The sequence below is a fragment of the Hyla sarda genome, chromosome 11 (genome assembly GCF_029499605.1).
Source record: "Hyla sarda isolate aHylSar1 chromosome 11, aHylSar1.hap1, whole genome shotgun sequence".
In the NCBI taxonomy this organism is placed as follows: Eukaryota; Metazoa; Chordata; class Amphibia; order Anura; family Hylidae; genus Hyla; species Hyla sarda.
This window is the reverse complement of record NC_079199.1, coordinates 93318752-93344536: the sequence shown is the minus strand read 5'-3', so window position 1 is coordinate 93344536 and position 25785 is coordinate 93318752. Positions and strand designations below refer to the sequence as shown.

Below are 25785 nucleotides of genomic sequence, written 5' to 3'. Positions count from 1 at the left end.
CAGACTATAAAAAGTTTTCACAGTGACAGTGCCTCTTTAATGTGTTAAATTCTAAGTCAACCTAGTATATAGAAAAAAAAAAAAAGGACAAGAGGTGCGCCCCTAGTGAAGACCGTTGTCCACAAGTACCAGGAGTAAGAGTAAAGATGGGTTCTTACCCTTAGGTGTTGCGCTCAGAGCACAAACACCTACAGTAGCGTCTGGAGAGAAAGAGAGAGAGAAAGAGAAAGAGAGAGAGAGAAAGAGAGAGAGAAAGAGAGAAAGAGAGAGAGAAAGAGAGAAAGAGAGAGAGAAAGAGAACGTCGGGATCGCTGCCATGAGGAACTTCACGGTGTGACGTCAGTCGGACCAGTGGAGGTAGATAGGCAGAAAAATGAAAATACGTTCCTCTGAAGAAGGCGCTGGTTCCCAGAATTTTTGACAATTACTACTTTATTTCCAACGCGTTTCGATCCCGGGCAGGGATCTTCGTCAGACGCCTGACGAAGATCCCTGCCCGGGATCGAAACGCATTGCAAATAAAGTAATTGTCAAAAATTCTGGAAACCAGCGCCTTCTTCAGAGAAACGTATTTTCATTTTTCTGCCTATTCTAAGTCAACCTGGCGCCTGGGATTTGTGGAGCCCCCGGTCTAGAAACATACAAACGAATGCACTGTTTCCCGATCAGAATGCCTCCAGCTGCTGCAAAACTACAACTCCCAGCATGCCCGGACAGCCAACGGCTGTCCGGGCATGCTGGGAATTGTAGTTTTGCAACAGTTGGCGGCACAATGGTTATGGGGATATTACGTTGCATCGCCCAACAGAAACATGACGTCACAGCCCTACATGCCGAAACAAGGGTGACATCTCCTGCCATGTTTGGGAGATCTCGCTTAAAATTTGGCAATAATTAAAATTAAAAAAAAAAGTAAATACATCAAGATTGTTGCATTTCGTGCTATTACTAAAGGGCAGGTGATGACGTCACATGTGCACATGATGACATCACGTTTGCATCACCAGCCTGTCCCATTCATTTCTATGGAGTGGAGGAAGTTAGGGTTCATTGTGCTTGATACTGTTAGGGACCCCCCCTAATTGTTATACCACGTGACCAGTTCTATATAAATATATACACGCAGGAGCCCAGGGTGTATATACTCGTGAGGAGTCATGTATATACTCGTGAGGAGCCATACTACACAATGTATGGGTGTATGACTAGTCTATACATGGTGCAGGGCAGCAGGCCGGTGTCAGCTTCTATACCAGCCCCTCAGGGTGGGTCACTTCCATTACAGGGCACCTCACGTCCTTGGGGCACAGCCAACCCGGAAACCGAAAAACCTACTTGTCCTATCGGCCGTTTCCCGGATCTCCGCTATCAGATCGGTGTCTGGGCCCCTGGTGCCTTCCTGTAGCACACGCCGCACTATTTCATCAGCATGCGTCCCCGGCAAGCCACTACCGCGCATGCGTCACTGCCACAAAGCGGAACCATAGAGACGGGAGGAGTACAGAACGGTACTTTCAGTCAATGACTATGGCGGCCATCTTGGTTGTGGTAAATAACGCCTAAATTATTGTCTGTGGTAAAAAAAAATAAAAAATAAACTTTATTTTACACATTGTGAAGCTCAGTTGGGCCCCAGACTGGGTTATAGGAAGAAGAAGTAAGCAAAAATGAGCGTGAATCCGAAATAACGTTACGAGCGTAAAAAATCGCTAATGAAGCACATAAGACACATTGTAATGGGAGGCGGTTTGAAAAGAAGTCGATGTCGCTGCAGTTTGAGCGGTTTCAGACTGCGACGAGATGTCACGTGACTGGGCATAGATTCCCGCCCCCGCTGTTATGGACGTTCTCACGTGACGCTGTAGCGCGCCCACGAGAAGGTGAAGATGTCACGTGACGGGTCCTGATTTTTTTTTTCTCTTTCCCCCTCAGTTCTACGTCATGCGATGTTACTGCTCCTGCGCGATCATGAAAAGTCATGTGACTGGCCTGCCCCCTTCTGCCGCACCACGTCACATGACCCAGAGCTCGTGCACTGTGACTACCCCGGTGACAGCAGAGACGGCTGAAGCGGTTCAGGAGACAAGATGTCGGGCAAAGACAGGATCGAGGTGTTTCCCTCCCGGATGTAAGTAGAGACGCGATATATATATATATATATATATATATATATATATATATATATATATATATATATATATATAGAGCAGTAATACGATCACAGGGGGGAATTAGCTTATTATTGATAGGGGCTTAAAGGGGGATTCATAAGGCTCCTCCATCCTGTCAAATTAAAGGGGAAGATCATTGATCATGAATAAGTGTGTGGGGGGTTCTATGTGTATGACCATTGTTTTCTATGTGTATGGATGTGTTGCAAAACTACAACTCCCAGCATGCCCTGCCCACCAAAGACTGTGAAGCCTATGCACAAAACTACAACTCCCAGCATGCCCTGACAGCCAAAGACGTTGAAGCATATGCACAAAACTACAACTCCCAGCATGCCCTGACAGCCAAAGACGGTGAAGCCTATGCACAAAACTACAACTCCCAGCATGCCCTGACAGCCAATGACGGTGAAGCCTATGCACAAAACTACAACTCCCAGCATGCCCTGACAGCCAAAGACGTTGAAGCCTATGCACAAAACTACAACTCCCAGCATGGCCTGACAGCCAAAGACGGGGAAGCCTATACGCAAAACTACAACTCCCAGCATGCCCTGACAGCCAAAGACGGTGAAGCCTATGCACAAAACTACAACTCCCAGCATGCCCTGACAGCCAAAGACGTTGAAGCCTATGCACAAAACTACAACTCCCAGCATGGCCTGACAGCCAAAGACGGGGAAGCCTATACGCAAAACTACAACTCCCAGCATGCCCTGACAGCCAAAGACGGTGAAGTATATGCGCAAAACTACAACTCCCAGCATGGCCTGACAGCCAAAGACGGTGAAGCCTATGCGCTGTAGTGAGGGAACAGAGCGCCAGTGCGCACCCTAACCCTTGTTTTGGACACAAATTGATCAGATACATATCACCTATTATACCAGTTCCCCAATTTGTTGCAAAACTACAACTCCCAGCATGCCCTGACAGCCGAAGACAGTCAAGCCTATGAGCTATAGTGAGTAAATGGAGCAGCAATGCCTATACTAACCCTTGGATACGTATCGATCAGCTACATATTACCAGGGTTTCCCAACCTGTTGCAAAACTACAACTCCCAGCATGCCCCACCACGTCCAGCATTCACTCTATATCGCGTTAGTGGAGCGGCGATTCGCATTCTAACCCTTGTATTATACGTATTGATAAAAAAAAAAAAACATCACAGAGTCATCCTGTGACTTTCCTGTTGTTGCAAGACTACAACTCCCAGCATGCCCTGACAGCCGAAGGCTGTCAGGGCATGCTGGGAGTTGTAGTTTTGCAACAAACCAGAGAAAGACATGTTGGGAAACACTGCTGTTGAAGGGGTATTCCTGGAAAATACAGGCATCATCAGAGAACACTTAGAAAAGAGCAACTCAACTTCAGCAGCTCATAAGTACTGAAAGGATTAAGATTTTTTTTTTTTATAGTAATTAGTAATTTACAAATCTGTTTAACTTTCCGGAGCAAGTTGAGATATATATAGTTTTTTTTTTTCCTGCATAACCCCTTTAAGGTTATGTTTCAGAGGTCAATGGGGTGGTCTTCACGGCTTACTGCTCAGGACCACCAGAGGGGGCAGAATGGACACCCATTGAATTGGAGTTTCCTGGGATGGTCGTACATTGTAATATGCTGCGTGTCTCCATGATAGGGGTTGCAGCCCCCTCTAAATCTTTCCTGCAGGGTCTTCCTCTGTGTTTGGACAGTCCTAAAGCAACAACCCTCATATCCCTCCTTATAATCGTCTTCCTCCTCCTTCTTCCTTTTTCCGTAAAACTTCAGATTATAACATTTTCCGACCTCTGGTCTTAAATAAGTCATCTAACATTAGAAAAACATCTTATTATTATTATTATTATAATTATTATTATTTTTTTTTAAAACAGCGCCACCCCTGTCCTCAGGTAGTGTGTGGTATTGCAGCTCAGTTCCAGTGAATTGAATGCAAACAACTTGTAATACCACAGGCAACCTGAGGACAGGGGTGGCGCTGTTTATTGGAAGATATCAGTTCTAATTTTCAACATAATCCCATAGAGCAGTGGTCTCCAAACTGTAGACCTACAGGTGTTGCAAAACTACAACTCCCAGCATGCTCTGACAGCCGTTGGCTGTCCGGGCATGCTGGGAGTTGTAGTTTTGCAACAGCTGGAGATCTACAGTTTGAGACCACTGCCATAAAAGAACATTGTCAACTCCAGCTGTTGCACCACTACAACTCCCATCATGTCCTGTGCCGCCATTATGACATTAAGATGTTCTGCAGCAGTCGGAGGACACTGTATTTCACCAGCTATTGGAGACCCTAGATATTTCGGTTTATCGATACACACAGTTCCTGCTTTCGTGTTTATTTTTATTTTTTTCACGCAATTGCAATTTCTGCAATCCTCCTGTAGGGGGCGGTGAAATGGCATTGTTTGCATATGTAGCGAATTTGAGAACAAAAATTCACCTTTTTAAAATGAAAATCTTCAGTTTTTACTTAAAATATCGGGCACAGTGCTGGGAGGGCTGTTTTTCTGTAGGATAACATAGTAAATGTTACCTCTGCAGTCTGCTCGGGCGGTGGGTGTCCCCCATGGGTCTTGACAGACGCCTTTCCTGGAGGCACAACGAGGCTGGTGCGCAGGGTAATGTCACAGTAAACAGAAGATGTGTGTACAGCAAACAAAGCTCATGGCTGAGCCGGATCCGTCCGGGCGCAGGGGGACATGACGGTCAGGAGAGAACAGCACGAACCGGCTCATGGTGGATCATCACATTCCTATGTAGTATACAGGATAAACACAAAGACACGTGATCCTGCCTAAAGGGGGCACTACACCTGAAGACCACGGGGTGAAGACTGCAATGGGATTTCGTCCGAGAAAAATACCTGCATGCCTGATCAGGACTTTATCTTAAAGAGTACCCAGTTCACTGCCCCCATCATGATAAAAAACCACCCCCTGCCTTTATTTTTATAATTTTTTTTTTTGCTGTATATATTGATATTGCTCTGTATTTTCTGCTCAGTCTCAGTCAGATTCACAGACTGGGAAGGGGCGTTCCCCAGCAGGCGTGACATCATCTGAAGCCATACAGGGGAGAACTTCCTCCCTCACTCTGCTACACACAGTCCAGAGCAGTTCAGTGTGAGATGAGCTCTAATTGGCTAAGGCTGCACACATCCCCCCCCCCCCCCAGCATTCCAGACTGCATTTCCTGATTTTGGACTTCTGCCAGGCCAACAGGAGTCCAAAGTTTGTGCAAAAGATGAATTCCTGATCAGGCCTTAATTAATTAGTTAAATGTATTAATTATTATTATTATTTACTTTCTAGTTTTATTAGGGATATTGAGTTTCAAAATAAACAAACAAAAAAAAAATTTAATAATATATTATAAATCCAAAGAAGAAGCGGAACTCCAATGTGGCAAAAAATGTATTTATTCACCCATCCAGTTACAAGTGCTACGTTTCGGTCTGCACAATGAGACCTTTCTCAAGGTCGCGGAATTCCACGAGCAGAGATTCCGTCAGGCGGCGGTGTAACCGCGGGGGACTGCGTCGTCACCATTGACGTCTACGCAGTACTCGTGCAATTCCGCGCAAAGAATGAACTTGTTCTTTCTTTGCGCTGAACAATTTCACCGGTGGATTTGTCCGCCGCTAAAATTCCGCAGTGTGAACAGGTCTCACGGAAGAACCATTCACACTGATGATAATGTTCACAGCGCGGAATTCTACTCGCGGAATGCGGCGGGAATTCCGCAGTGTGAACATACCCTTAATGGGGTACTTTGGCGCTAAGACATCTTATCCCCCTGATGGGGACCCCCGTGATCTTGCACGCAGCACCCCGTTATAATCAGTCCTCAGAGCACGTTTTTACTCCAGGTCTGATTGATTACTGGCGATCACGGGGGCCGGAGCATTGTGATGTCACGGCCCACGCCCCCGTGTGACGTCACGCTCCGCACCCCTCATTGCAAGCCTATGTGAGGGGGCACTGTCACTTAAAAAATAAAAAATAAATAAAAAAATAAAAAATTTGGAAATGTTTTGATCGGTCGGGGTCTGAGTATTCAGACTGAGACCAATAGCTAGAACTAGCTGAGAGAAGAGACAAACTTACATTGTAAGTCTATGGAACTGTCCTGTCGGCTGCACTTTTCTCCCTGCTTCTACAGATGAGCGAACTTACAGTAAATTCGATTCGTCACGAACTTCTCGGCTCGGCAGTTGATGACTTTTCCTGCATAAATTAGTTCAGCTTTCCGGTGCTCCGGTGGTCTGGAAAAGGTGGATACATTCCTAGGAAAGAGTCTCCTAGGACTGTATCCACCTTTTCCAGCCCACGGGAGCACTGGAAAGCTGAACTAATTTATGCAGGAAAAGTCATCAACTGCCGAGCCGAGAAGTTTGTGACGAATCGAATTTACTGTAAGTTCGCTCATCTCTACCTGCTTCTTATAACAATTGGTCGGGGTCTAAACTCTCAGACCCCGACAGATCTTTTAGGACATGTCAAAAGTCTTTTAAAGTGACAGATACACTTTAAAGGAGTACTCCGATGCTATTTTTTTTTTTTTTATGGTAAACTAACCCTAAAGCAAAGTTATATAACATTGTAAACTACTTACCTTATCCATATCGCTCTTTTCCCGGTCTTCTCCCGCATTTCTCCTTCTAACGGAAGCTGGCTCCTTTTTCTTCAATCTATGACGCTCGACCGCTGTTTCTTCTGCACCGGCGCCATCTTAGGCTGGGTTCACACTACGTTTTCTCCCATACGGGAGCGCATACGGCAGGGGGGAGCTAAAAGCTCGTGCTCCCGTATGTTACCGTATGCGCTCCCGTATGTCATTCATTTCAATGAGCCGGCCAGAGTGAAACGTTCGGTCCGGTCGGCTCATTTTTGCGCCGTATGCGCTTTTACAACCGGACCTAAAACTGTGGTCAACCACGGTTTTAGGTCCGGTTGTAAAAGCGCATACGGCGCAAAAATGAGCCGACCGGACCGAACGTTTCACTCCGGTCGGCTCATTGAAATGAATGACATACGGGAGCGCATACGGTGACATACGGGAGCGCGAGCTTTTAGCTCCCCCCTGCCGTATGCGCTCCCGTATGGGAGAAAACGTAGTGTGAACCCAGCCTTAGCCCGGTGACTCATCGCTCCCATGAGTCACTGCGGGCCGCGCCGGCCTCCCAGCCCGGAGTCGGCTACTCCCCCAAAGTTAATTTATTCTGCGCATGCGCAGTACTACGCAAATAGCTCCTATCGCTGCCTACGTTAGCCCTACGCTATTTGCGACCAGACAGACGGATCGTATCCTCTTCATCCAGCACTGAAACGGTTAACCTGAGGGTTCTGACCTATCCACTGCCGGGCACAGGTGAGTTCTGCCGTACATTAACTCTTTCGGTGACCGGTCCATGCTTATAGGAGATTTTAGCAAGTTTAGAACGCCAGGTATTTGGGGGAAAATTATTATTTTTTTTTTTTTCTTTCAAAATTCTGTTAAAAATTCGATTTATTTCTAAAATAAAAATCTCTCTCCGCATCTATTCACATCCACATGGTAATATTCCCAAAAATGTATCGGCTTTATTAGGGGCGTGGCACCGTACATGATCTCAGGTATTTGGCGCAGATGGGCACATTTTTGTAGTAGTGCACAAGGGTTATGTCAATGTTTCACAACCAGGGTGTCTCCAGCTGTTGCTAAACTACAATTCCCAGCATGCCCGGACAGCCTTCGGCTGTCCGGGCATGCTGGGAGTTGTAGTTTTGCAACAGCTGGAGGCACCCTAGTTGGGAAACGCTGCGCTAGTGGGCACATGGAAGGAGGGAAGGAGCTGTGGGTGTCACTTTATTATAATTTATTATAATTTCCTGGGGGGGAGAGGAGGGGGAGAGAGCAGCAGCTAACAGGAAGCCGGCGCAGGGAGTCATGGGAAATGTAGTCTTTATGACATGGCTGCTTACTGCTACAGGGGGCAATTACAAGGGAATGGCTGGGCCAAATTTGACAAATGAGGTATCGTTGGAAAGGTCTTTGAAAGAGCTATCAGATGAGGTAAACTTTTTTTTTTTTTTTTAAGTACCAGCGCTCCGGAGTACTCCTTTAACCCCTTAACGACGCAGGACGTATATTTACGTCCTGCGCCGGCTCCCGCGATATGAAACGGGATCGCGCCGCGATCCTGCATCATATCGCTTCGGTCCCGGGACCCGCGGCTAATACCACACATGGCCGATCACGGCGATGTGCGGTATTAACCCTTTAGAAGCCTTTAGACCGCCGCTTCTAAAGTGAAACTGAAAGTATTCCGGCTGCTCAGTCGGGCTGTTCGGGACCGCCGCGGTGAAATTGCGGCGTCCCGAACAGCTGATCGGACACCGGGAGGGCCCTCACCTGCCTCCTCGGTGTCCGATCGACGAATGACTGCTCCGTGCCTGATATCCAGGCAGGAGCAGTCAAGCGCCGATAATGCTGATCACAGGCGTGTTAATACACGCCAGTGATCAGCATAGGAGATCAGTGTGTGCAGTGTTATAGGTCCCTATGGGACCTATAACACTGCAAAAAAAATTTAAAAAAAAAAGTGTTAATAAAGGTCATTTAACCCCTTCCCTAATAAAAGTTTGAATCACCCCCCTTTTCCCATAAAAAAAATAAAACAGTGTAAAAAAAAAAAAAATAATAAACATATGTGGTATCGCCGCGTGCGTAAATGTCCGAACTATAAAAATATATAATTAATTAAACCGTACGGTCAATGTCGTGCGCGCAAAAAAATTCCAAAGTCCAAAAAAGCGTATTTTGGTCACTTTTTATACCATTAAAAAAATGAATAAAAAGTGATCAAAAAGTCCGATCAAAACAAAAATCATACCGATAAAAACTTCAGATCACGGTGCAAAAAATGAGTCCTCATACCGCACTGTACATGGAAAAATAAAAAACTTATAGGGGTCAGAAGATGACATTTTTAAACGTATAAATTTTCCTGCATGTAGTTATGATTTTTTCCAGAAGTGCGACAAAATCAAACCCATATAAGTAGGGTATCATTTTAACCGTATGGACCTACAGAATAATGATAAGGTGTAATTTTTACCGAAATATGCACTGCGTAGAAACGGAAGCCCCCAAAAGTTACAAAATGGCGTTTTTTTTTTCGATTTTGTCACACAATGATTTTTTTCTCCGTTTCGCCGTGCATTTTTGGGTAAAATGACTAATGTCACTGCAAAGTAGAATTGGCGACGCAAAAAATAAGCCATAATATCGATTTTTAGGTGGAAAATTGAAAGGGTTATGATTTTTAAAAGGTAAGGAGGAAAAAACGAAAGTGCAAAAACTGAAAAACCCTGAGTCCTTAAGGGGTTAAATAAGATTTGTGCCGCACATAGCAGCACAGGATTCCATGTAGAACAAGTAATCCCTAATGTTTTCGAGAAGCCAGACAATGCTTTCTTTGTCATAAGAATTAGAGTATTTTACTAGAAACCATGTATGGAGCCTGTCACGTTCTTCTTGTAACTGGGTCGGCGTCTATACACACTGTATGTAGTCATTATTCAGGAACTATCCTAATAAACGCTCTTTAAAGGGGTGAAGGGAACTGAACTTATCCATAGGATAGAAGGGTTTCGATTGCTTGATCCACCAATTTCCCCCCAACCCGTTCGGAATTTTCCTGTATGGGACCAGGCTACTTACCCATCATCATTACCCACCCTCCATCCTGTTGATGGGGGATACGTTTGATTCCACAGAGCACCACTTTAAGAGGGAGCTATATAAGGAATCAAGTGACCCTCCAAGCTCATTCCCTTTAATGTATGTGGTAAAATTACCGGATAATGGGGGAGATTTATCAAAACCTGTGTAGAGGAAGAGTAGTGAAGTTGCCCATAGCAACCAATCAGATCGCATCTTTCATTTTTCACAGGCCTCTTTAAAAATGAAAGAAGCAAGCTGATTGGTTGCTATGGGCAACTGCACCACTCTTCCTCTGCGCAGGATTTGATAAATGCCCCCCCCCCCCCAATGTTTTTTTTCTTCTCACTGTGGGGTCAGAGTTCTTTACTGCCCATATGTTTCATTTATCTCTCCCGACCTCCCCGTCGACATGGACGTTCGCCGTGTTCGAGCATCCGTGCTTTGTCTATGGGAAGGGGGTGTAAGCCATCGACAGACGGCCCTGACAGGTCTGCCATCGGTGTACTGAGGAGGGCTGTAGGCAGAAAAGATAGGCAGAGCTTCCCGTAGAGTAGTGTTGTATGGTGATGCGAGTGTTATTGCAATGAATAAACTGCTCACCTTTTGGTTGTTGTGTTTTCCAAGACACAACAACTTTTAGCGCATTTAGGTATAGGTCTCGGTGGTGCTGCCTCCCGTTAGTCGGCGTCACGGATCCTCCGGGCCGAATGTTGCAGTATGGGTAGGTGAGTGGAAAAAATCCGGGTACCCGGTGCGATCCACTGAAGAGGGACTTAGTCCAAGCAGATGGTATTTTAGGTCCTTTTAATGACCAAAGGCACAGACTCGTTTTGAGGTGGCAACCTCTTTCTCAATGTGAATATGGCATAACCTTCCGTGTACTGACGCACACCAATTGGCAGTCCAACATATACTACTGTGCGGACATTTTTTAGAAAACCATATACCACTTGTTTTGCCTCTAAGTCTTCAGACTGGGGACCTTGTTCTAAAAAAAACTGTATTAGATTTTTTACTTATTTTTTTTAATTTTTACACTTTAGCTTTTAAAGGGTTAATAGTTGCCCATGGTGATCAGCTATTAGCGGCGGCCCCTGGTGAGCCCGCTCCATACCTGGCGGCACCCGGCTGATTTCAGTCCAACATGGTCACATTGTGTGTGTCTGTATGTGTGTGTGTAGATTATATTTATATATATATATATGCATACATATATCTTAGGGCTGCATGATATGGGGAAAATGTGCGATTGCGATTATGGGCCTAAATATTGCGATTTCGATATGTGATGTGATATAATAAATAAATGGGGAAATCCCCCAATTTCATGTCCAATCTCCTCCACTTCACATCCATCTACTTTCACACCCCCCCCCCCCCCCCCCATCACGGCATATTGCCAAAATCGCGATTCAATTTATTTATTTATTTTTTGCAGCGACATGATTGGTTGCCATGGAACCGCTTCTGCATTGTATAGAACACTCCTAAAAAATGTCTTCCTCCATCCCCCGTGTATCAGCATGGCAGATGCTTGGCATTTAAAGGGGGAGATTTATCAAAACCTGTTCAGAGGAAAAGTCGACCAGCTGCCCATAGCAACCAATCAGATTCCTTCTTTCATTTTTGAAAAGTCCTCTGAAAAATGAAAGAAGCGATCTGATTGGTTGCTATGGGCAACTGGTCCACATTTCCTCAGCACAGGTTTGGATAAATCTCCCCTTTGTACTTCAATCAGTCCTGTCCGATTGAGGAACTACGATGTAGGAAGTGCCTCTCCGTGTAGTCATGAGACTCAGTCCCTCCATTACATGAAGATTCTGCCTTATTTTTATTTATTTTCTTTAAAAAAAAAAAAAAGCCCTGTAATTGTCCCAAAAAAGTCTTTTTATTTTACTGCTGCAATTTTTGTCCACTATAGCCGAAAAAGCACACCTAAAATACGCGGTTGAATTTTATGCGGTCAGTTAGAAAGCGGAGTTACTAGGCCACGTCACCATTTTTGCCTCTTTCAGACGTATTGTTAAAACAGAAGGCCTAAAATCGTACACTAAAAAAAAAAAAAAGGAATATATGATATTTTTATACATTATTGTCCATTAAAAAATAAAAAAATAAAAAAATCGTATATCGTTTTTGTGTACATTCAGGGGTCAAGTCTTGGGGGAAAAAAGTGTGGGAACTTACCCAAGATTTCCACTTAAAGGGGCACTAGACATCTTAAACACTATCCAAAGGATAGGGGATACGATGTCTTATTCCAGGGGTCCCGCCGCTGGGGACCCCCCACATTCTTCCTGCTGCTCCCGGCTTTCGTTTAGAGCGTTGGGTGCAGCGCCGGAGGCTCGTGATGTCAGGTCACAGCCCCTCAATGCAAGTCTATGGGAGGGGACGCGACGGCCCATAGACTTGCATTAAGGGGGCATTACTGTGAAGTCACGAGCCTCTGCCCCACTTCACCAGTCATCCGGCACGGAGCAAAGTTCGCTCTGTGCGCCGGATGTCTAGGGTGCCGCAGCGGGACCCCCGCTATCAGACATCTTATCCTTTATCCTTTGGATAGGGGGATAAGATGTCTAGGGGCGGAGTACCCCTTTAAGGGCTGGTCCTGCAGGACTCCTGCTTATGGGAACGGTGTTCCTGCTGTGAAAAAAGTGCAGGAACTCCGTTCCCATGAGTTCCTACTGGACTTGAGCCCTGTGTACATTCATAGGGAAGAAGTTGCGTCACAATTTGTACATCCGTCGTGTTCATACGATTTCTATTTTTGGAAAACTAGAAATGTATATCTAGACCTGTGTTTCCCAACCTGGGTACCTCCAGCTGTTGCAAAACTACAACTCCCAGCATAACCCCTAGGGCGGTGGTCTCCAAGCTGCGGACCTCCAGATGTTGCTAAACTACAACTCCCAGCATGCCTGGACAGCCAACGGCTGTCCGGGCATGCTGGAAGTTGTAGTTTTGCAACATCTGGAGGTCCGCAGCTTGCAGACCACTGATTTGAAAGCTATGTTAGGCATACAGGCAACTTAGGATAGTGAAGACCTCTGTGTTATTCCCTAGAGGCATGCTGGGAGTTGTAGTTTTGTTCCTACTAAACAGAATTTCAGTTTGGATTATTTGCTACAAATGTCGACACGTTCAGGAAATGTTTCCTATATTTTATTTTTTTATTTTTTTTCCCTTCACGTTTTCTGTAGGGCTCAGACCATCATGAAAGCTCGTTTGAAAGGGGCCCAAACCGGACGCAACCTGCTGAAGAAGAAGTCCGATGCCTTAACCATGCGCTTCCGACAGATCCTTAGGAAAATTATAGAGGTGAGATCTGCCGTGTGTCACTGGCTTTTTGGCCTTCTGTAATCACTAGCTGCCCCTTTACAAGGAGTTATCCAGGATTAGAATAAGAGAGATGATTTCTTCCAAAAACAGCGCCACCCCGTCCTCAGGTTGTTTGTGGTATTGCAGCTCAGTTCCTTTTGCAGTTAAAGGAGAACTGTAGTGGAATATAACTTATCCCCTATCCGAAGGATAGGGAATAAGTTATAGATCGCGGGGGGTCCGACCACTGGGACCCCCGCGATCTCCTGTATGAGAGGGGGCGTTCCTTCCCCCCTTGACACAGCGGGAAACACTCCGTCTCCCGTACAGGAGATCGCGGGAGGGCACCATCAGTCAGACCCCCGCAATCTATAACTTATCTCCTAAGTTATATTCCACTACAGTTCCGCTTTAAAGGGTGGAAAACTTTTTTTTTTTTTATTTTTTTTAATTTTTTATAAACTGGTGCCTGAAAGTTTAACAGATTTGTAAATTGCTTCTATTAAAAAAAATCTTAATCCTTCCAGTACTTATTAGCTGCTGAATACTACAGAGGAAATTATTTTCTTTTTGGAACACAGAGCTCTCTTCTGACATCATGACTACAGTGCTCTTTGCTGACAGAGTCCAGAGTAGGAGAAAATCCCCATAAAAAACATAAGATGCTCTTGACAATTCCTAAAATGGACAGAGATGTCAGCAGAGAGCACTGTGCTCGTGATGTCAGCAGAGAGCTCTGTGTTCCAAAAAGAAAATAATGTCCACTGTAGTATTTAGCAGCTAATAAGTACTGGAAGGATTATGATTTTTTAATAGAAGTAATTTACAAATCTGTTTAACTTTCTGGCACCAGTTTAAAAAAAATAAAAATAAAGTTTTCCACCGGCGTACCCTTTTAATGAAGCCAAATTGTAATACCACACACAACCTGAGGACAGGTATGGCACAGTTTTTCTTTTCCTGGATATCCCCTTTAAGCCCCTATTCACACGGCGGAATTTCCGAGCAGAATACGATGGAAAAATTACATTTGTAAATTCCATTGAAGCAGACTCCCATTCTTTTCAAATGGGATTTTGCTGCGAAATTTCCCTGGCGGAAATTCTGATTCTGGCCTCCGCAGAAAGAATTCACTTAACAATTCTTTTTGCGGAATTCTCTTAGAAATGCGTTGATGCCTATGGAGACGGCTCTGGACAGGTTTTGATAAATCTCCCGCTATGTGTCCAGTCTCGGTGGGTCCGACAGTTGTGACCCCCACAATCTTCTGCAGGGGCCCCGGCTCTCTGACGGGAACAGGTGCTGGGATCAGCACGAACTCCATTCATTATCTAGGGGGCGCTAAAGAGACACGAATGCTGTACTTGAGCCTCTTTGGCGCTCCCGTAAAAATGAATAGAGCGCGTGCTGATTCCAGGATGCAGGGGGAGATCGCAGCGGGGTCCGAACGCAAGGATCAGACACTTAGGGGGAGATTTATTAAAACCTGTGCAGAGGAAAAGATGACCAGTTGCCCATAGCAACCAATCAGATCACTTCTTTTATATTTCTCAGAGGCCTTTTCAAAAATGAAAGAAATGATCTGATTGGTTGCTATGGACAACTGGTCCACTCCCTGGAATGCGCATCCCCTTCATGCTTTCTCTTTGGAAGCACCGAAAATACACGTGCGCTGTACTCTGGTACCTCCCTCACTCCCATAGAGGATGCATGGAGGGGCGTGTTGAGAGATTTGGGCACCATTCTGGAGACCAGGGGCGTTCTGCAGCAGGAGCCTCGGGGGGATGTCTTGTTGGGGTTTTTTTTCAGCCCCCCCCCCCCCCCCCCCAGCAATATATAGTGTTTTTATTTTATTTTTATTATGTGTCCAGATGACCCTTTTAGTAGGAGTGTTACCTCTAGGATGGTATATATTGATAAAAACTTTTTAGGTGACCACTTTTCTCTCCGACTTGCGTTTCAGACCAAGATGCTGATGGGAGAGGTTATGAGGGAAGCCGCCTTCTCACTCGCTGAAGCCAAATTCACAGCAGGAGATTTCAGGTGAGCCGGGTATTTTTCCATTTGTGACGAGATACCCAAGATGTATGGCCAGAGAGGCCTGGAGGGGGGCGGGAGGGGTCCTAGGATGGACATTCGCCTCACATGGGCTGAGTATATGAACCGCTATCCTATGGGGCATATGCAGCATGTGAAGAGGTAAGCGGCTGGATCACGTCTGATCACAGTATAGGGTACAGCAGCCATTAAAGGGGTACTCCACTGGAAATTATTATAATTTTTAATCAACGGGTGCCAGAAAGTTAAACAGATTTGTAAATTACTTCTATTAAAAAAAAATCTTCTTCCTTCCAGTACTTATCAGCTGCTGTATGCTCAACAGGAAGTTCTTTTCTTTTTGAATTTCCTTTCTGTCTGACCACAGTGCTCTCTGCTGACACCTCTGTCCATTTTAGGAACTGTCCAGAGCAGGAGAGGTTTGCTATGGGGAGTGCTAAGTATTCTAAGATTTTTAAATAGAAATAATTTATAAAGCTGTTTAACTTTCTGGCACCAGATGATTAAAAAAAAAATGTTTTCCACTGGAGTACCCCTTTAACCGCTGCTTTATATCTCATGGATGACATTTGAGTTTACAACCCCCCCCCCCCCCCCCTTAGAGGTAACTGTGTGTTGGGCCCCTCTTACTAACCTGGTCTTTCTCCTCAACAGTACAACGGTGATCCAGAACGTGAATAAAGCCCAGGTTAAAGTGAGAGCAAAGAGGGACAATGTAGCAGGTAACGGCTTCTTGACATCATATACATAATATTATTGGAGTCTATGGAGACCACCGGTTTAGATCAATAAGAGGGAGGGGGAGCCTCAGTGCTGGTCTGCAGTCCCTTACAACGAGATAAGGTGTATATATCTCCAAGCTTTAACCAGTCATTGGCAGAGAGGGCTTGTGACGGGCCAGTTTTTGATATTTTTCATTGGCAACTTCTGGCGCCAGCACTGATCAGCTGACTAAAGATTCCACGACACTCTGGTAAGTGCTGATACCTTTTCATTACCAGGCATAGAGTTGGACGATTTCTAGCAGCTGTGTCCTGTACTGCAGCTCCGTCCTGTACTGCAGCTCCGTCCTGTACTGCAGCTCCGTCCTGTACTGCAGCTCCGTCCTGTACTGCAGCTCCGTCCTGTACTGCAGCTCCGTCCTGTACTGCAGCTCCGTCCTGTACTGCAGCTCCGTCCTGTACTGCAGCTCCGTCCTGTACTGCAGCTCCGTCCTGTACTGCAGCTCCGTCCTGTACTGCAGCTCCGTCCTGTACTGCAGCTCCGTCCTGTACTGCAGCTCCGTCCTGTACTGCAGCTCCGTCCTGTACTGCAGCTCCGTCCTGTACTGCAGCTCCGTCCTGTTAAAGGGAAACTGACAGATGGATCAACCCCACTAACCCGAATATCCAGGTGTTTAGAGTGGATGATCCTGAGTAAAACTGTGAATTTCTTAGTCAAATTTGACTGAGATATAGCCCAATTTTGGATTATGGAAATTAACTCCTAACTGCACTGGAAGTGAGTCTGAGGGCTATCAGCACCTCTCCTGGATCCCATTCGCACTGCCCTGCTTATCAAGGAGAAGGAGGTGAATGTAGAATAGTGGGCTGGCCTGAATGGGACCTAGGGGGCGGAGTTATAGGGCAGATATTCTTCAAACCCGCCTCCAGTGCAGTTAAGAGTTCATTTGCATTTTGCAAAATTGGGCCCAATTCTCAGGAATGGCCGAATGGATTGGGGTGAGGAATACATAGTTTTACTCAGGATCACCCACACTACCCACCTGTATATTGGGGTTAGTGGGGTTGAACGATCTGTCCATTTCCCTTTTAATAGGACACAGCTGCAGTACAGGACACAGCTGCAGTACAGGACACAGCTGCAGTACAGGACACAGCTGCCACAAATCGTCCAATCTATTCCTGGTAATGAAGAGGTCTCATCCAAGCACTGTGACTTTTTCAGTCAGCTGATTGGTTCCGTCCAAGGAGTTAACCCCCCCCACCGATCCGCTATTGATGGCTTATTCTTAAATTCTTCATCAATATCAAGAAATTGCCTTCCCGCAGATGGCCATAACTGTACGTCCAGGGTAGTGTCCAGACCATGTATGAAATGGATGCACAGTTGGGTCCGGTGGATGGTATGGGGCAGAAAAGATGTGTTCATGCAATTGGCTAAATATTACAGTCAACTCCCAATGCTGACATTTCTTTTCAATGTCCAGGATCGGAAAAAACTCAGAACCTGGATATTTAACCACTTGTAGGAGCGCAATAGGAGTGAAACTATAGCCAGTGTTTTAATACAGACAGTGCACTGGCTATAGCTTCACTCCGATTGCGCTCATAATATTTCAATAAGAATATTGTGGATCATTCTGAATGAGCTAGGTTGGGGCCGAACAGCAGCACCACTTAGTGGGCATTAACAGTATTACATTATTTTTACCCCTTTTGTATTTGTTGTCTGGGTAATTTCCCATTTGAGAACGGAGATAATAATAAAAACAGGTTTTAGAGGTGGCTCTTTAGTTTAGGGTCTGTTTCCCCCAAGGGGATTGGTTAATATTGATCTAAGACTGATCAGGGACATTTTATTGATTGATTTGAGTTTATAGGATGGACAGACGGTAATGCTTTGGTATAATCAGAAAAACTCTACAGGTATTTTTGTTCAGCTTTTGTTTAAAACACATCCAGAAATGGATCAAAGAAGGTCTTTCCTTCTACTTCCTACTGGATCCACTTCTGACTTTAAAGGGGTACTCCGGTGGAAAACTTTTTTTTTTATTTATTTATTTATTTTTTTAAATGAACTGGTGCCAGAAAGTTAAACAGATTTGTAAATGACTTCTATTAAAAAATCTTAATCCTTCCAGTACTTATTAGCAGCTGTATGCTACAGAGGAAATTCTTTAATTTTTGAATTTCTTTTGTCTTTTCCACAGTGCTCTCTGCTGACACCTCTGTCCGTGTCAGGAACTGTCCAGAGCAGCATAGGTTTGCTATGGGGATTTTCTCCTGCTCTGGACAGTTCCTGATGCGGGCATCAGGTGTCAGCAGAGAGCACTGTGGACAACACAAAAAAAGAAATTCACAAAAGAAAGATTTTCCTCTGTAGTATACAGCTGCTAAAAAGTACTGGAAGGATTAAGATTTTTTAATAGAAGTAATTTACAAATCTGTTTAACTTTCTGGCACCAGTTGATTTAAAAAAAAAAAAAGTTTTCCACCGGAGTACCCCTTTAAGGAGTAGTCTAGTTTTGGAAAACTTATACCCTATCCTAAGGATAGGGGATAAGTTTCAGATCCGACTGTTGGGACCCCTTGTAATCTTCCATACGGGGCCCCCGGCAGTCTGCAGGAAGGTGGGCGTGTCGACCACGGCAAGGAGCGACATCCGACACACCCCCTCAATACAGCGCTACGGCTCTCCCCCATAGAGTTGTATTAAGGCGGCATGTCAGCCGCCGCTTCATGCAGTGGTCAACACGCCCCATTCCCGCAGACTGCCGGGGGCCCAGATGGGAGATCTGAAACTTATTCCCTATGCTTAGGATAGAGGATATGTTTTCCAATACAGTACGGGACTATTTCTTTTCCCAAAAACGCTGTGTGTGTCTGCATCCTTATAGTGATGAGCAGGTGACATTGTGACTGACTCTGTTCTTCTTCTAGGTGTCACCTTACCTGTCTTTGAACATTACCAAGAAGGAGGAGACAGTGAGTGGAACACTTCCACCCTTATTTTGTGCCATGTCTTGTCTGTGTACACTGACATATCTTCTACATCTTTGATGGTATTTGTAGTCCTCCTTTACTCTGTGACCCGCTCTATTCTCACTCCTTGTATCCAACAGGTTATGAATTAACTGGTCTTGCGCGGGGCGGAGAGCAACTCGCCAAACTGAAGAGGAACTATGCGAAGGCTGTGGAGCTATTGGTGGAACTGGCATCATTGCAGGTATAGGACATTACATAGTGTAAATGGAGGTATTGGAGAGGAGACTGAAGTCGTGTAGAACAAATGGGATCTGTGCTGCAGTAACCCTGCACAGCCACTATATGATAAGTAGCGCTGTCTGCTTTCAGTTCATTATGTATATACAGCAGTGTTTCCCAACCAGGGTGCCTCCAGATGTTGCAAAACTACAACTCCCAGCATGCCTGGACAGCCAAAGGCTATCCAATATAATAAATAAATTTTATATATATATATATATATATATAATTTATTTATTTATTTATTTATTTATTTTTTTAATCAACTGGTGCCAGAAAGTTAAACAGATTTGTAAATTACTTCTATTTAAAAAAAAATAAAAATAAATAAATCTTAATCCTTCCAGTACTTATCAGCTGCTGTATACTACAGAGGAAGTTCTTTTCTTTTTAAATTTCCTTTCTGTCTGACCACAGTGCTCTCTGCTGACACCTCTGTCCATTTTAGGAACTGTCCAGAGTAGGACCAAATCCCCATAGCAAACCTCTCCTACTCTGGACAGTTCCTGACATGGACAGAGGTGTCAGCAGAGAGCACTGTGGTCGTGACAGAAAGGAAATTCAAAAAGAAAAGAACTTCCTGTGGAGCATACAGCAGCTGATAGGTACTGGAAGGATTACAAAGTTTTAAATAGAAGTAATTTACAAATATGTTTAACTTTCTGGCACTGGTTGATTTAAAAAAAATGTTTACCATCGGAGTACCCCTTTAATACACCAGCGGCACACATTGTTCATCCATGTGTCAGCATGGATACCTAAAACAAATAAGGTTGTATATACTTCGAATCTGAGCGCAGATGTGTCTGGTCGTCTGCCCTGGACAGTACCCGCCGTCCTGTTCACTTATGTGTATCGCTGGGACTTCTCCGGGGAAGATTGAGCATTTTGGAAATGATGAGGAATTGGAAAAAAAAAAGGAAAGTCTATTAGAAAGATGTAGAACTTGGGTGAGTAACCACTTTATTTCTCTGTACCTTGCAGACTTCATTCGTCACATTGGATGAAGCCATTAAAATCACGAACCGACGTGTTAACGCCATAGAACATGGTAAGAACATCAAGACGTCTTCATAGGGCTGGTTGTGATGCTGAATGTTATTTTTTTCCTGTGTCCATCCTTTAGTCTGGTGGGAGATACTTGGTTTAGAGCCTTGTTTCCCAATCAGGGTGCCTCCAGCTGTTGCAAAACTACAACTCCCAGCATGACCTTATGTGGGTCTGTAGGTGCAAAATTGAACGTGTTATGATTTTTAGAAAATGAGGAGGAAAAAATTACAGTGCAAAAACGAGATTGTTTAGAGTCCTTAAAGGGGTACTCCGCCCCTAGCATCTTATCCCCTATCCAAAGGATAGGGGATAAGATGTCAGATCGCGGGAGCCCCCCGGGATCTCGGCTGCGGCACCCCGCTATCATTACTGCACAGAGCAAACTCGCTCTGTGCGTAATGACCGGCGTTACAGGGGCTGGAGCATTGTGGTGTCACGGCCCTGCCCCCTCGTGATGTCACGGGCCGCCCCCTTAATGCAAGTCTATGGGAGGGGGGGTTATGGCCGCCACGCCCCCTCCCATAGACTTGTATTGAGGGGGTGGACCGTGATGTCACGAGGGGCGGAGCCGTTCGTGTGGAGCATATATATAGCAGCTAATAAGTACTGGAAGGATTAAGATTTTTAAATAGAAGTAATTTACAAATCTGTGTTTAACTTTCTGGCACCAGTTGATTTTTAAAAAAATATTGTTTTTAAAAGGGGTCTGTTGGGGATCCAGCGTTTTATCGGATGTCTTATATTAGGAGAGGCATGGCTTGTAGAGAACTAAAGTTTCACTCTACTTTTTTATTTACTTTTATAAAGAATCGGTGCAACCACATCGTAAGTGCGCAGTCCAGTTTTAGGCACCAATTTATACAAAAAGACATTGGAGCGCTAGAGAGAGCGCAAAGAAAGGCAACCAAATTATTAGGTGGCGCCTTGTTATAAAGGTTGTGTAAAGTAAAGGCCCCCGACACATTAGTCAAAACTCTGCCAAACATACGGTTTTGTGGCGGTTACAGATAAAAATGTAACGTATGGGGTCTCCCAATGATGTCTGGGAGATGATTAAAAAAATAAAATAATAAGAAAATAAAAAGTATTTTGGATTTCAGTTGCCCAACCCTTGTTTTTTTTTTTTTTTTTTTTTAATTTTCAGAAACTTCCTGAGATGGCTGTCCTCCCTTTTCTAGACAGCTAGTCCCCCCTATGGCAGGATGTATCTAACGGATCAGCGTTATACTGTAGTATTACATTGCTTTGTATAAGCAGTCTAACGATTGCTCATACTAGCCTCCTGGGAATAGTTTTTATCGGTGTGAAGGTTAGGAAGGATTTTTTTTTTTTGCTGCTTATTAATTAAAGAATTACTCCGGGATATCAAACTTATCCCCTATCCTAAGCATAGGGGATAAGTTTTAGATCGCAGGGGGGGGGGTCCGACCGCTGGGGCCCCCCCATGATCTACTGTACGGGGGCCCTCGGCTCTTTGCCGAAATAGCGCGTTTCGACCATCGCATGAGGCGGCGGACGACACTCTTCCTCAATACATTTCTATGGCAGGCCGAATGCAGCCCTCTAGCTCTTCCATAGAGATGTATTGGAGGGGCGTGTCAGCTGCCGCGTCATGTGGCGGTCGGACATGCCCCCTGGCCACTGACTGCCAGGGGGGCAGGGGATAAGTAGGATAGGGGATAAGTTTTCTTATACCGGAGTACGCTGCTCAGCGTTTGGAACAAACTGTTCCGAACACTGGAGCCGGGAGCTTGTGACGTCATAGCCCCGCCCCCACATGATGTCACACCCCGCCCCCTCAATGCAAGTCTATGGGAGGGGGCGTGAGAGTCGTCACGCCCCCTCCCATAGACTTGCATTGAGGGGTGGGGTGTGACGTCATGTGGGGGCGTGGCTATGACGTCACGAGCTGCCGACTCCAGCGATCGGAACGCTGAGCAGCGGAGTACCCCTTTAAGGGTGTTTTTATTGCCTTTTTGTGGATGAGTTGGAGTTAGTAAAAGTCGATCATCTGACTATGCAACGATTATAAGAGAATAAAGAAGAAGTGGGTTCGGCCATCACTGACATTTGTTCTTTTCTCTCCCCAGTGATTATACCTAGAATTGAACGTACCTTGTCCTACATTATTACTGAACTGGATGAGCGTGAGAGGGAAGAGTTCTACAGGTAAATAATATCTAGAATACTCTTTATCCATAACCGCACTTATTGCTGTGGACTTCACATTGTAACGTCGCTCGGATCACTGTGTTATCATCAATGCATTGAATCCACTGAAAAGCTAAAGGGGTACTACAAAATCAGGTACAAAATAAATATGAGTTCTGAAACCACCAAAAATCCATTTGTTTTCAGGTTCTAAGTCCTGTACTTTCTGGTTGACCAGTTGCTCAGTACTACAATTCCTAGAATGCATTGCTTTCCCTCAGCCCTTTTTTTTTTTTTTTTTTTTTACAGTCCTCTCCTTCCACATCACTCCTGCTAGTTCCCCGCCTAGAGCTGTTGAAGAACATCTCATTTCATAGCAGAGTTTCACACAATCAGTGAGGTTGCAGTACCTGCTATTCATTCCCTGTCTGCTCCTCTGCATGTGGCATTGCTCAGCACACGCGGCATGCTGTCAACACACCTCATTCTCCCTAAATGTCCCAATACAGATGTATGTGTATATGACAGTGATTTAGGCTGTAGGGGCTGGTCAGAGGTGGTGACATCACTCAGGGGGCGGGGCTAGAGCTCAGAGACAAGATCCAGCCTCCTTAGACGGCAGAGGATGATGTGTTGTCTCGGGAAAGAGGGAGGAGGCAGGAAGCTGCTGAGATAATACCACACTGACAATGAGAAGACTACACAACTTCCTGTCTGGAGGAAATCTTGAAAAAACATGCTAAAGCCAGTACAATCTGTGACATTATATGTAGGATAGAGATAGATATATATATATATATATATATATATATATATATATATATATATATTGGGGTCATAGTCTTATTTAAATACAATTTCATAATATCAGAATAAGCCTTTATACCCCATTCATATATAGCAGTACGCAGCCACAGCAATACTGTTAACACCTGTAATTTGCTACAATTGCATCCTAGCTCTTCCTTAAAGGGGTACTCATCCCCTAGACATCTTATCCCCTATCCAAAGAATAGGGCATAAGATGTCTGATGGTGGGGGTCCTGCCACTGGGGACCCTCGTGATTTCCCTGCTGCACCCAGCATTAGTTTAGAGCGTCTGGTGCAGCGCCGGAGCCTTTTGCCATCGTGGCCACGCCCCCTCAATGAAAGTTTATGGGAGGGGGCGTGACGCCTGTCATGCCCCCTCCCATTGAGAGGGCGTGGCTGTGACGGCACAAGGCTCCGCCCTGCATTGCTAGTCATCCAGGACAGATATCTAGGGTGCTGCAGCAGAGATCGTGGGGGTCCCCAGCAGCGCCCCCCCCCCGGCGATCAGACATCTTATCACTTATCCTTTGGATAGGGGATAAGATGTCTACAGGCAGAGTACCCCTTCAAAACCGCCATAATGGTAAGGCTTTAGTTTAAAGGCTTATGCAGGGATAGCACAGAGCTAACTTCCATAAACAGCACCACCTCTGTCCTCAGGTTGGGTGTGGTATTACAGCTCAGTTCCATTGAGGCGAATGGATCCAAGTTGTAATTCCACCCACAACCTGAGGACAGGTGTGGCGCTGTTTTTGTAAGAAATTAACTCTGTATTTCTATTCCTGGATAAACCCCTTTTCAGACTTATCTGTGATGCTGATATAGACTGTCTATGGGTAAAAGATATCAGGTGGGGTCTGACTACTGCCACCTTCACTAATCAGCTCACTAAAGCAGCCCATACACCTTATACTAAAGTTGACCAAACCTGCCTCCCTTGGCTAACTGCATAAGGCAGAGTTTCCCAAACAGGGAGCCTCCAGCTGTTGCCAAAGGCATGCCAGGAGTTGTAGTTTTGCAACAGCTGGGGTCTCCCTGGTTGGGAAACACTGGTCTAAGGTGTATGGCAGCCCCCCTGAGAGAATGGTTGAGCATTTTGGATCTGTACCACCTGACCCTATTGTTCTGGTAGGGATAAGCCAGTGCCAGAGCTATTTTGCTGCAGCTTTGCCATTAAACATTTATGCATATGGAGAAGTTGGGAGAGAGAACGTTAAACCAAACAAAAATTCGGCAGCTTTTGAAGGTGTATGGGGCAGTACCCAGGTAAGCACTAGGTACTGCCACTCTGTCATGGTCAAGTGAGATTGAGCTGTAATACCAGGCACCGCCACTAGGGTCAGGTGGTACAGATCCAAAAAGTTTTAGAACAGTGTTTCCCAACCAGTGTGCCTCCAGCTGTTGCAAAACTACAACTCTCAGCATGCCCGGACAGCCTTTGGCTGTCCGGGCATGCTGTGAGTTATAGTTTTGAAACAGCTGGAGGCACTCTGATTGGGAAACCCTGTCCTAAGACTTCTGGATGGTAAATGGAGGCCTAAAAATATGCAGATAGAGGTGACCATGTTGGTGCTTACAATTTTATTTTTGATTTTTTTTGTTTAAACCAGATTAAAAAAGATCCAGGAGAAGAAGAAAATCATCAAAGAAAAAGCAGAAAAGGAGCGCGAGGAGTGGAATAATTCTAACGCCAGGTCATCGGAACCGGTCAACCTCCTCGCGGAAGATCGTGATGAAGACCTGCTGTTTGACTAGTCCAGGCTGGATGAGAACACTCCCAGTTGTATTATAATGTATTGTCACAGGGTAGGGTCACGCGTAGCGTATACGCTGCTTATTTGAGGCATATTTCACTTCTAGCAAAGTCTATGCTGAAATCCGCATATGCATCAAACACACAGCGTATACACTACATGTGACCCTACATTAAAGGGGTACTCTGGTGAATAACAACTGGCTCCAGAAAGTTAAACAGATTTGTAAATGACTTCTATTAAAAAAAATCGTAATCCTTCCAGTACCTATCAGCTGCTGAAGTTGAGTTGTTCTTTTCTGTCTGACAACAGTGCTCTCTGCTGACACCTCTGTCTGTCTCAGGAACTGTCCAGAGTAGGAGCAAATCCCCATAGCAAACCTCTCCTGCTCTGGACAGTTCCTAAAATGGACAGATGTCAGCACTGTGGTCAGACAGAAAAGAACAACTCAACTTCAGCAGCTGATAAATATTGGAAGGATTAAGATTTTTTTTTTTTTTATAGAATAATTTACAAATCTGTTTTTTAACTTTCTGGAGCCACTTGATATGAAAAAAATAGTTTTTCACCGGAGTAACCCTTTAATGTATACCTGACGCCATCTTCATTCAGCCTGTCGGCAGCGTAAGAAGCATCGGTCTTCGGTACCATGTTAGTTGCAGCGCTAACTTAATGTATAATCCCTCACCCACCATCCTTAAAATACGGAACAATTTTAAGTTATTGTGCTATTGTCTGTATTGTGTCAGTAAAAAGTAGAGTTGTGTACAGTAA

At 44.9% G+C, this 25785-nt stretch overlaps 2 protein-coding genes across 6 annotated transcripts in view; one reads left to right on the top strand and one right to left on the bottom strand.

Annotated features, from left to right (window-relative positions):
- Positions 1-1989, bottom strand: part of EIF2S1 (eukaryotic translation initiation factor 2 subunit alpha) — a 22537-nt gene extending 20548 nt beyond the window's left edge. The window contains exon 1 of one of the 5 annotated variants that reach the window (XM_056545848.1): positions 1854-1989. Coding sequence is in view for 1 of the 5 variants with exons in the window: in XM_056545845.1 (XP_056401820.1) it covers positions 1731-1732 (2 nt within the window). In the remaining 4 variants the exon portion in view is untranslated. The other 4 variants (XM_056545847.1, XM_056545845.1, XM_056545846.1 and 1 more) reach the window with 4 other exon arrangements.
- ATP6V1D (ATPase H+ transporting V1 subunit D) lies at positions 1939-25785 on the top strand. Its single transcript, XM_056545850.1, has 9 exons — positions 1939-2128; positions 13085-13202; positions 15166-15245; positions 15915-15982; positions 18923-18967; positions 19105-19208; positions 20231-20297; positions 22387-22465; positions 24868-25785. The coding sequence occupies exons 1-9, from the start codon at positions 2088-2090 to the stop codon at positions 25010-25012; spliced, it is 747 nt and encodes a 248-aa protein (XP_056401825.1). The 5' UTR covers positions 1939-2087; the 3' UTR covers positions 25013-25785.

Coding starts and splice junctions, on each gene's coding strand:
- ATP6V1D (XM_056545850.1), top strand. CDS start 2,088: ATGTCGGGCAAAGACAGGATCGAGGTGTTTCCCTCCCGGAT. Junction 15,246..15,914: donor TTCACAGCAGGAGATTTCAG/GTGAGCCGGGTA, acceptor TCTCCTCAACAG/TACAACGGTGATCCAGAACG. Junction 18,968..19,104: donor TTACCAAGAAGGAGGAGACA/GTGAGTGGAACA, acceptor TGTATCCAACAG/GTTATGAATTAACTGGTCTT.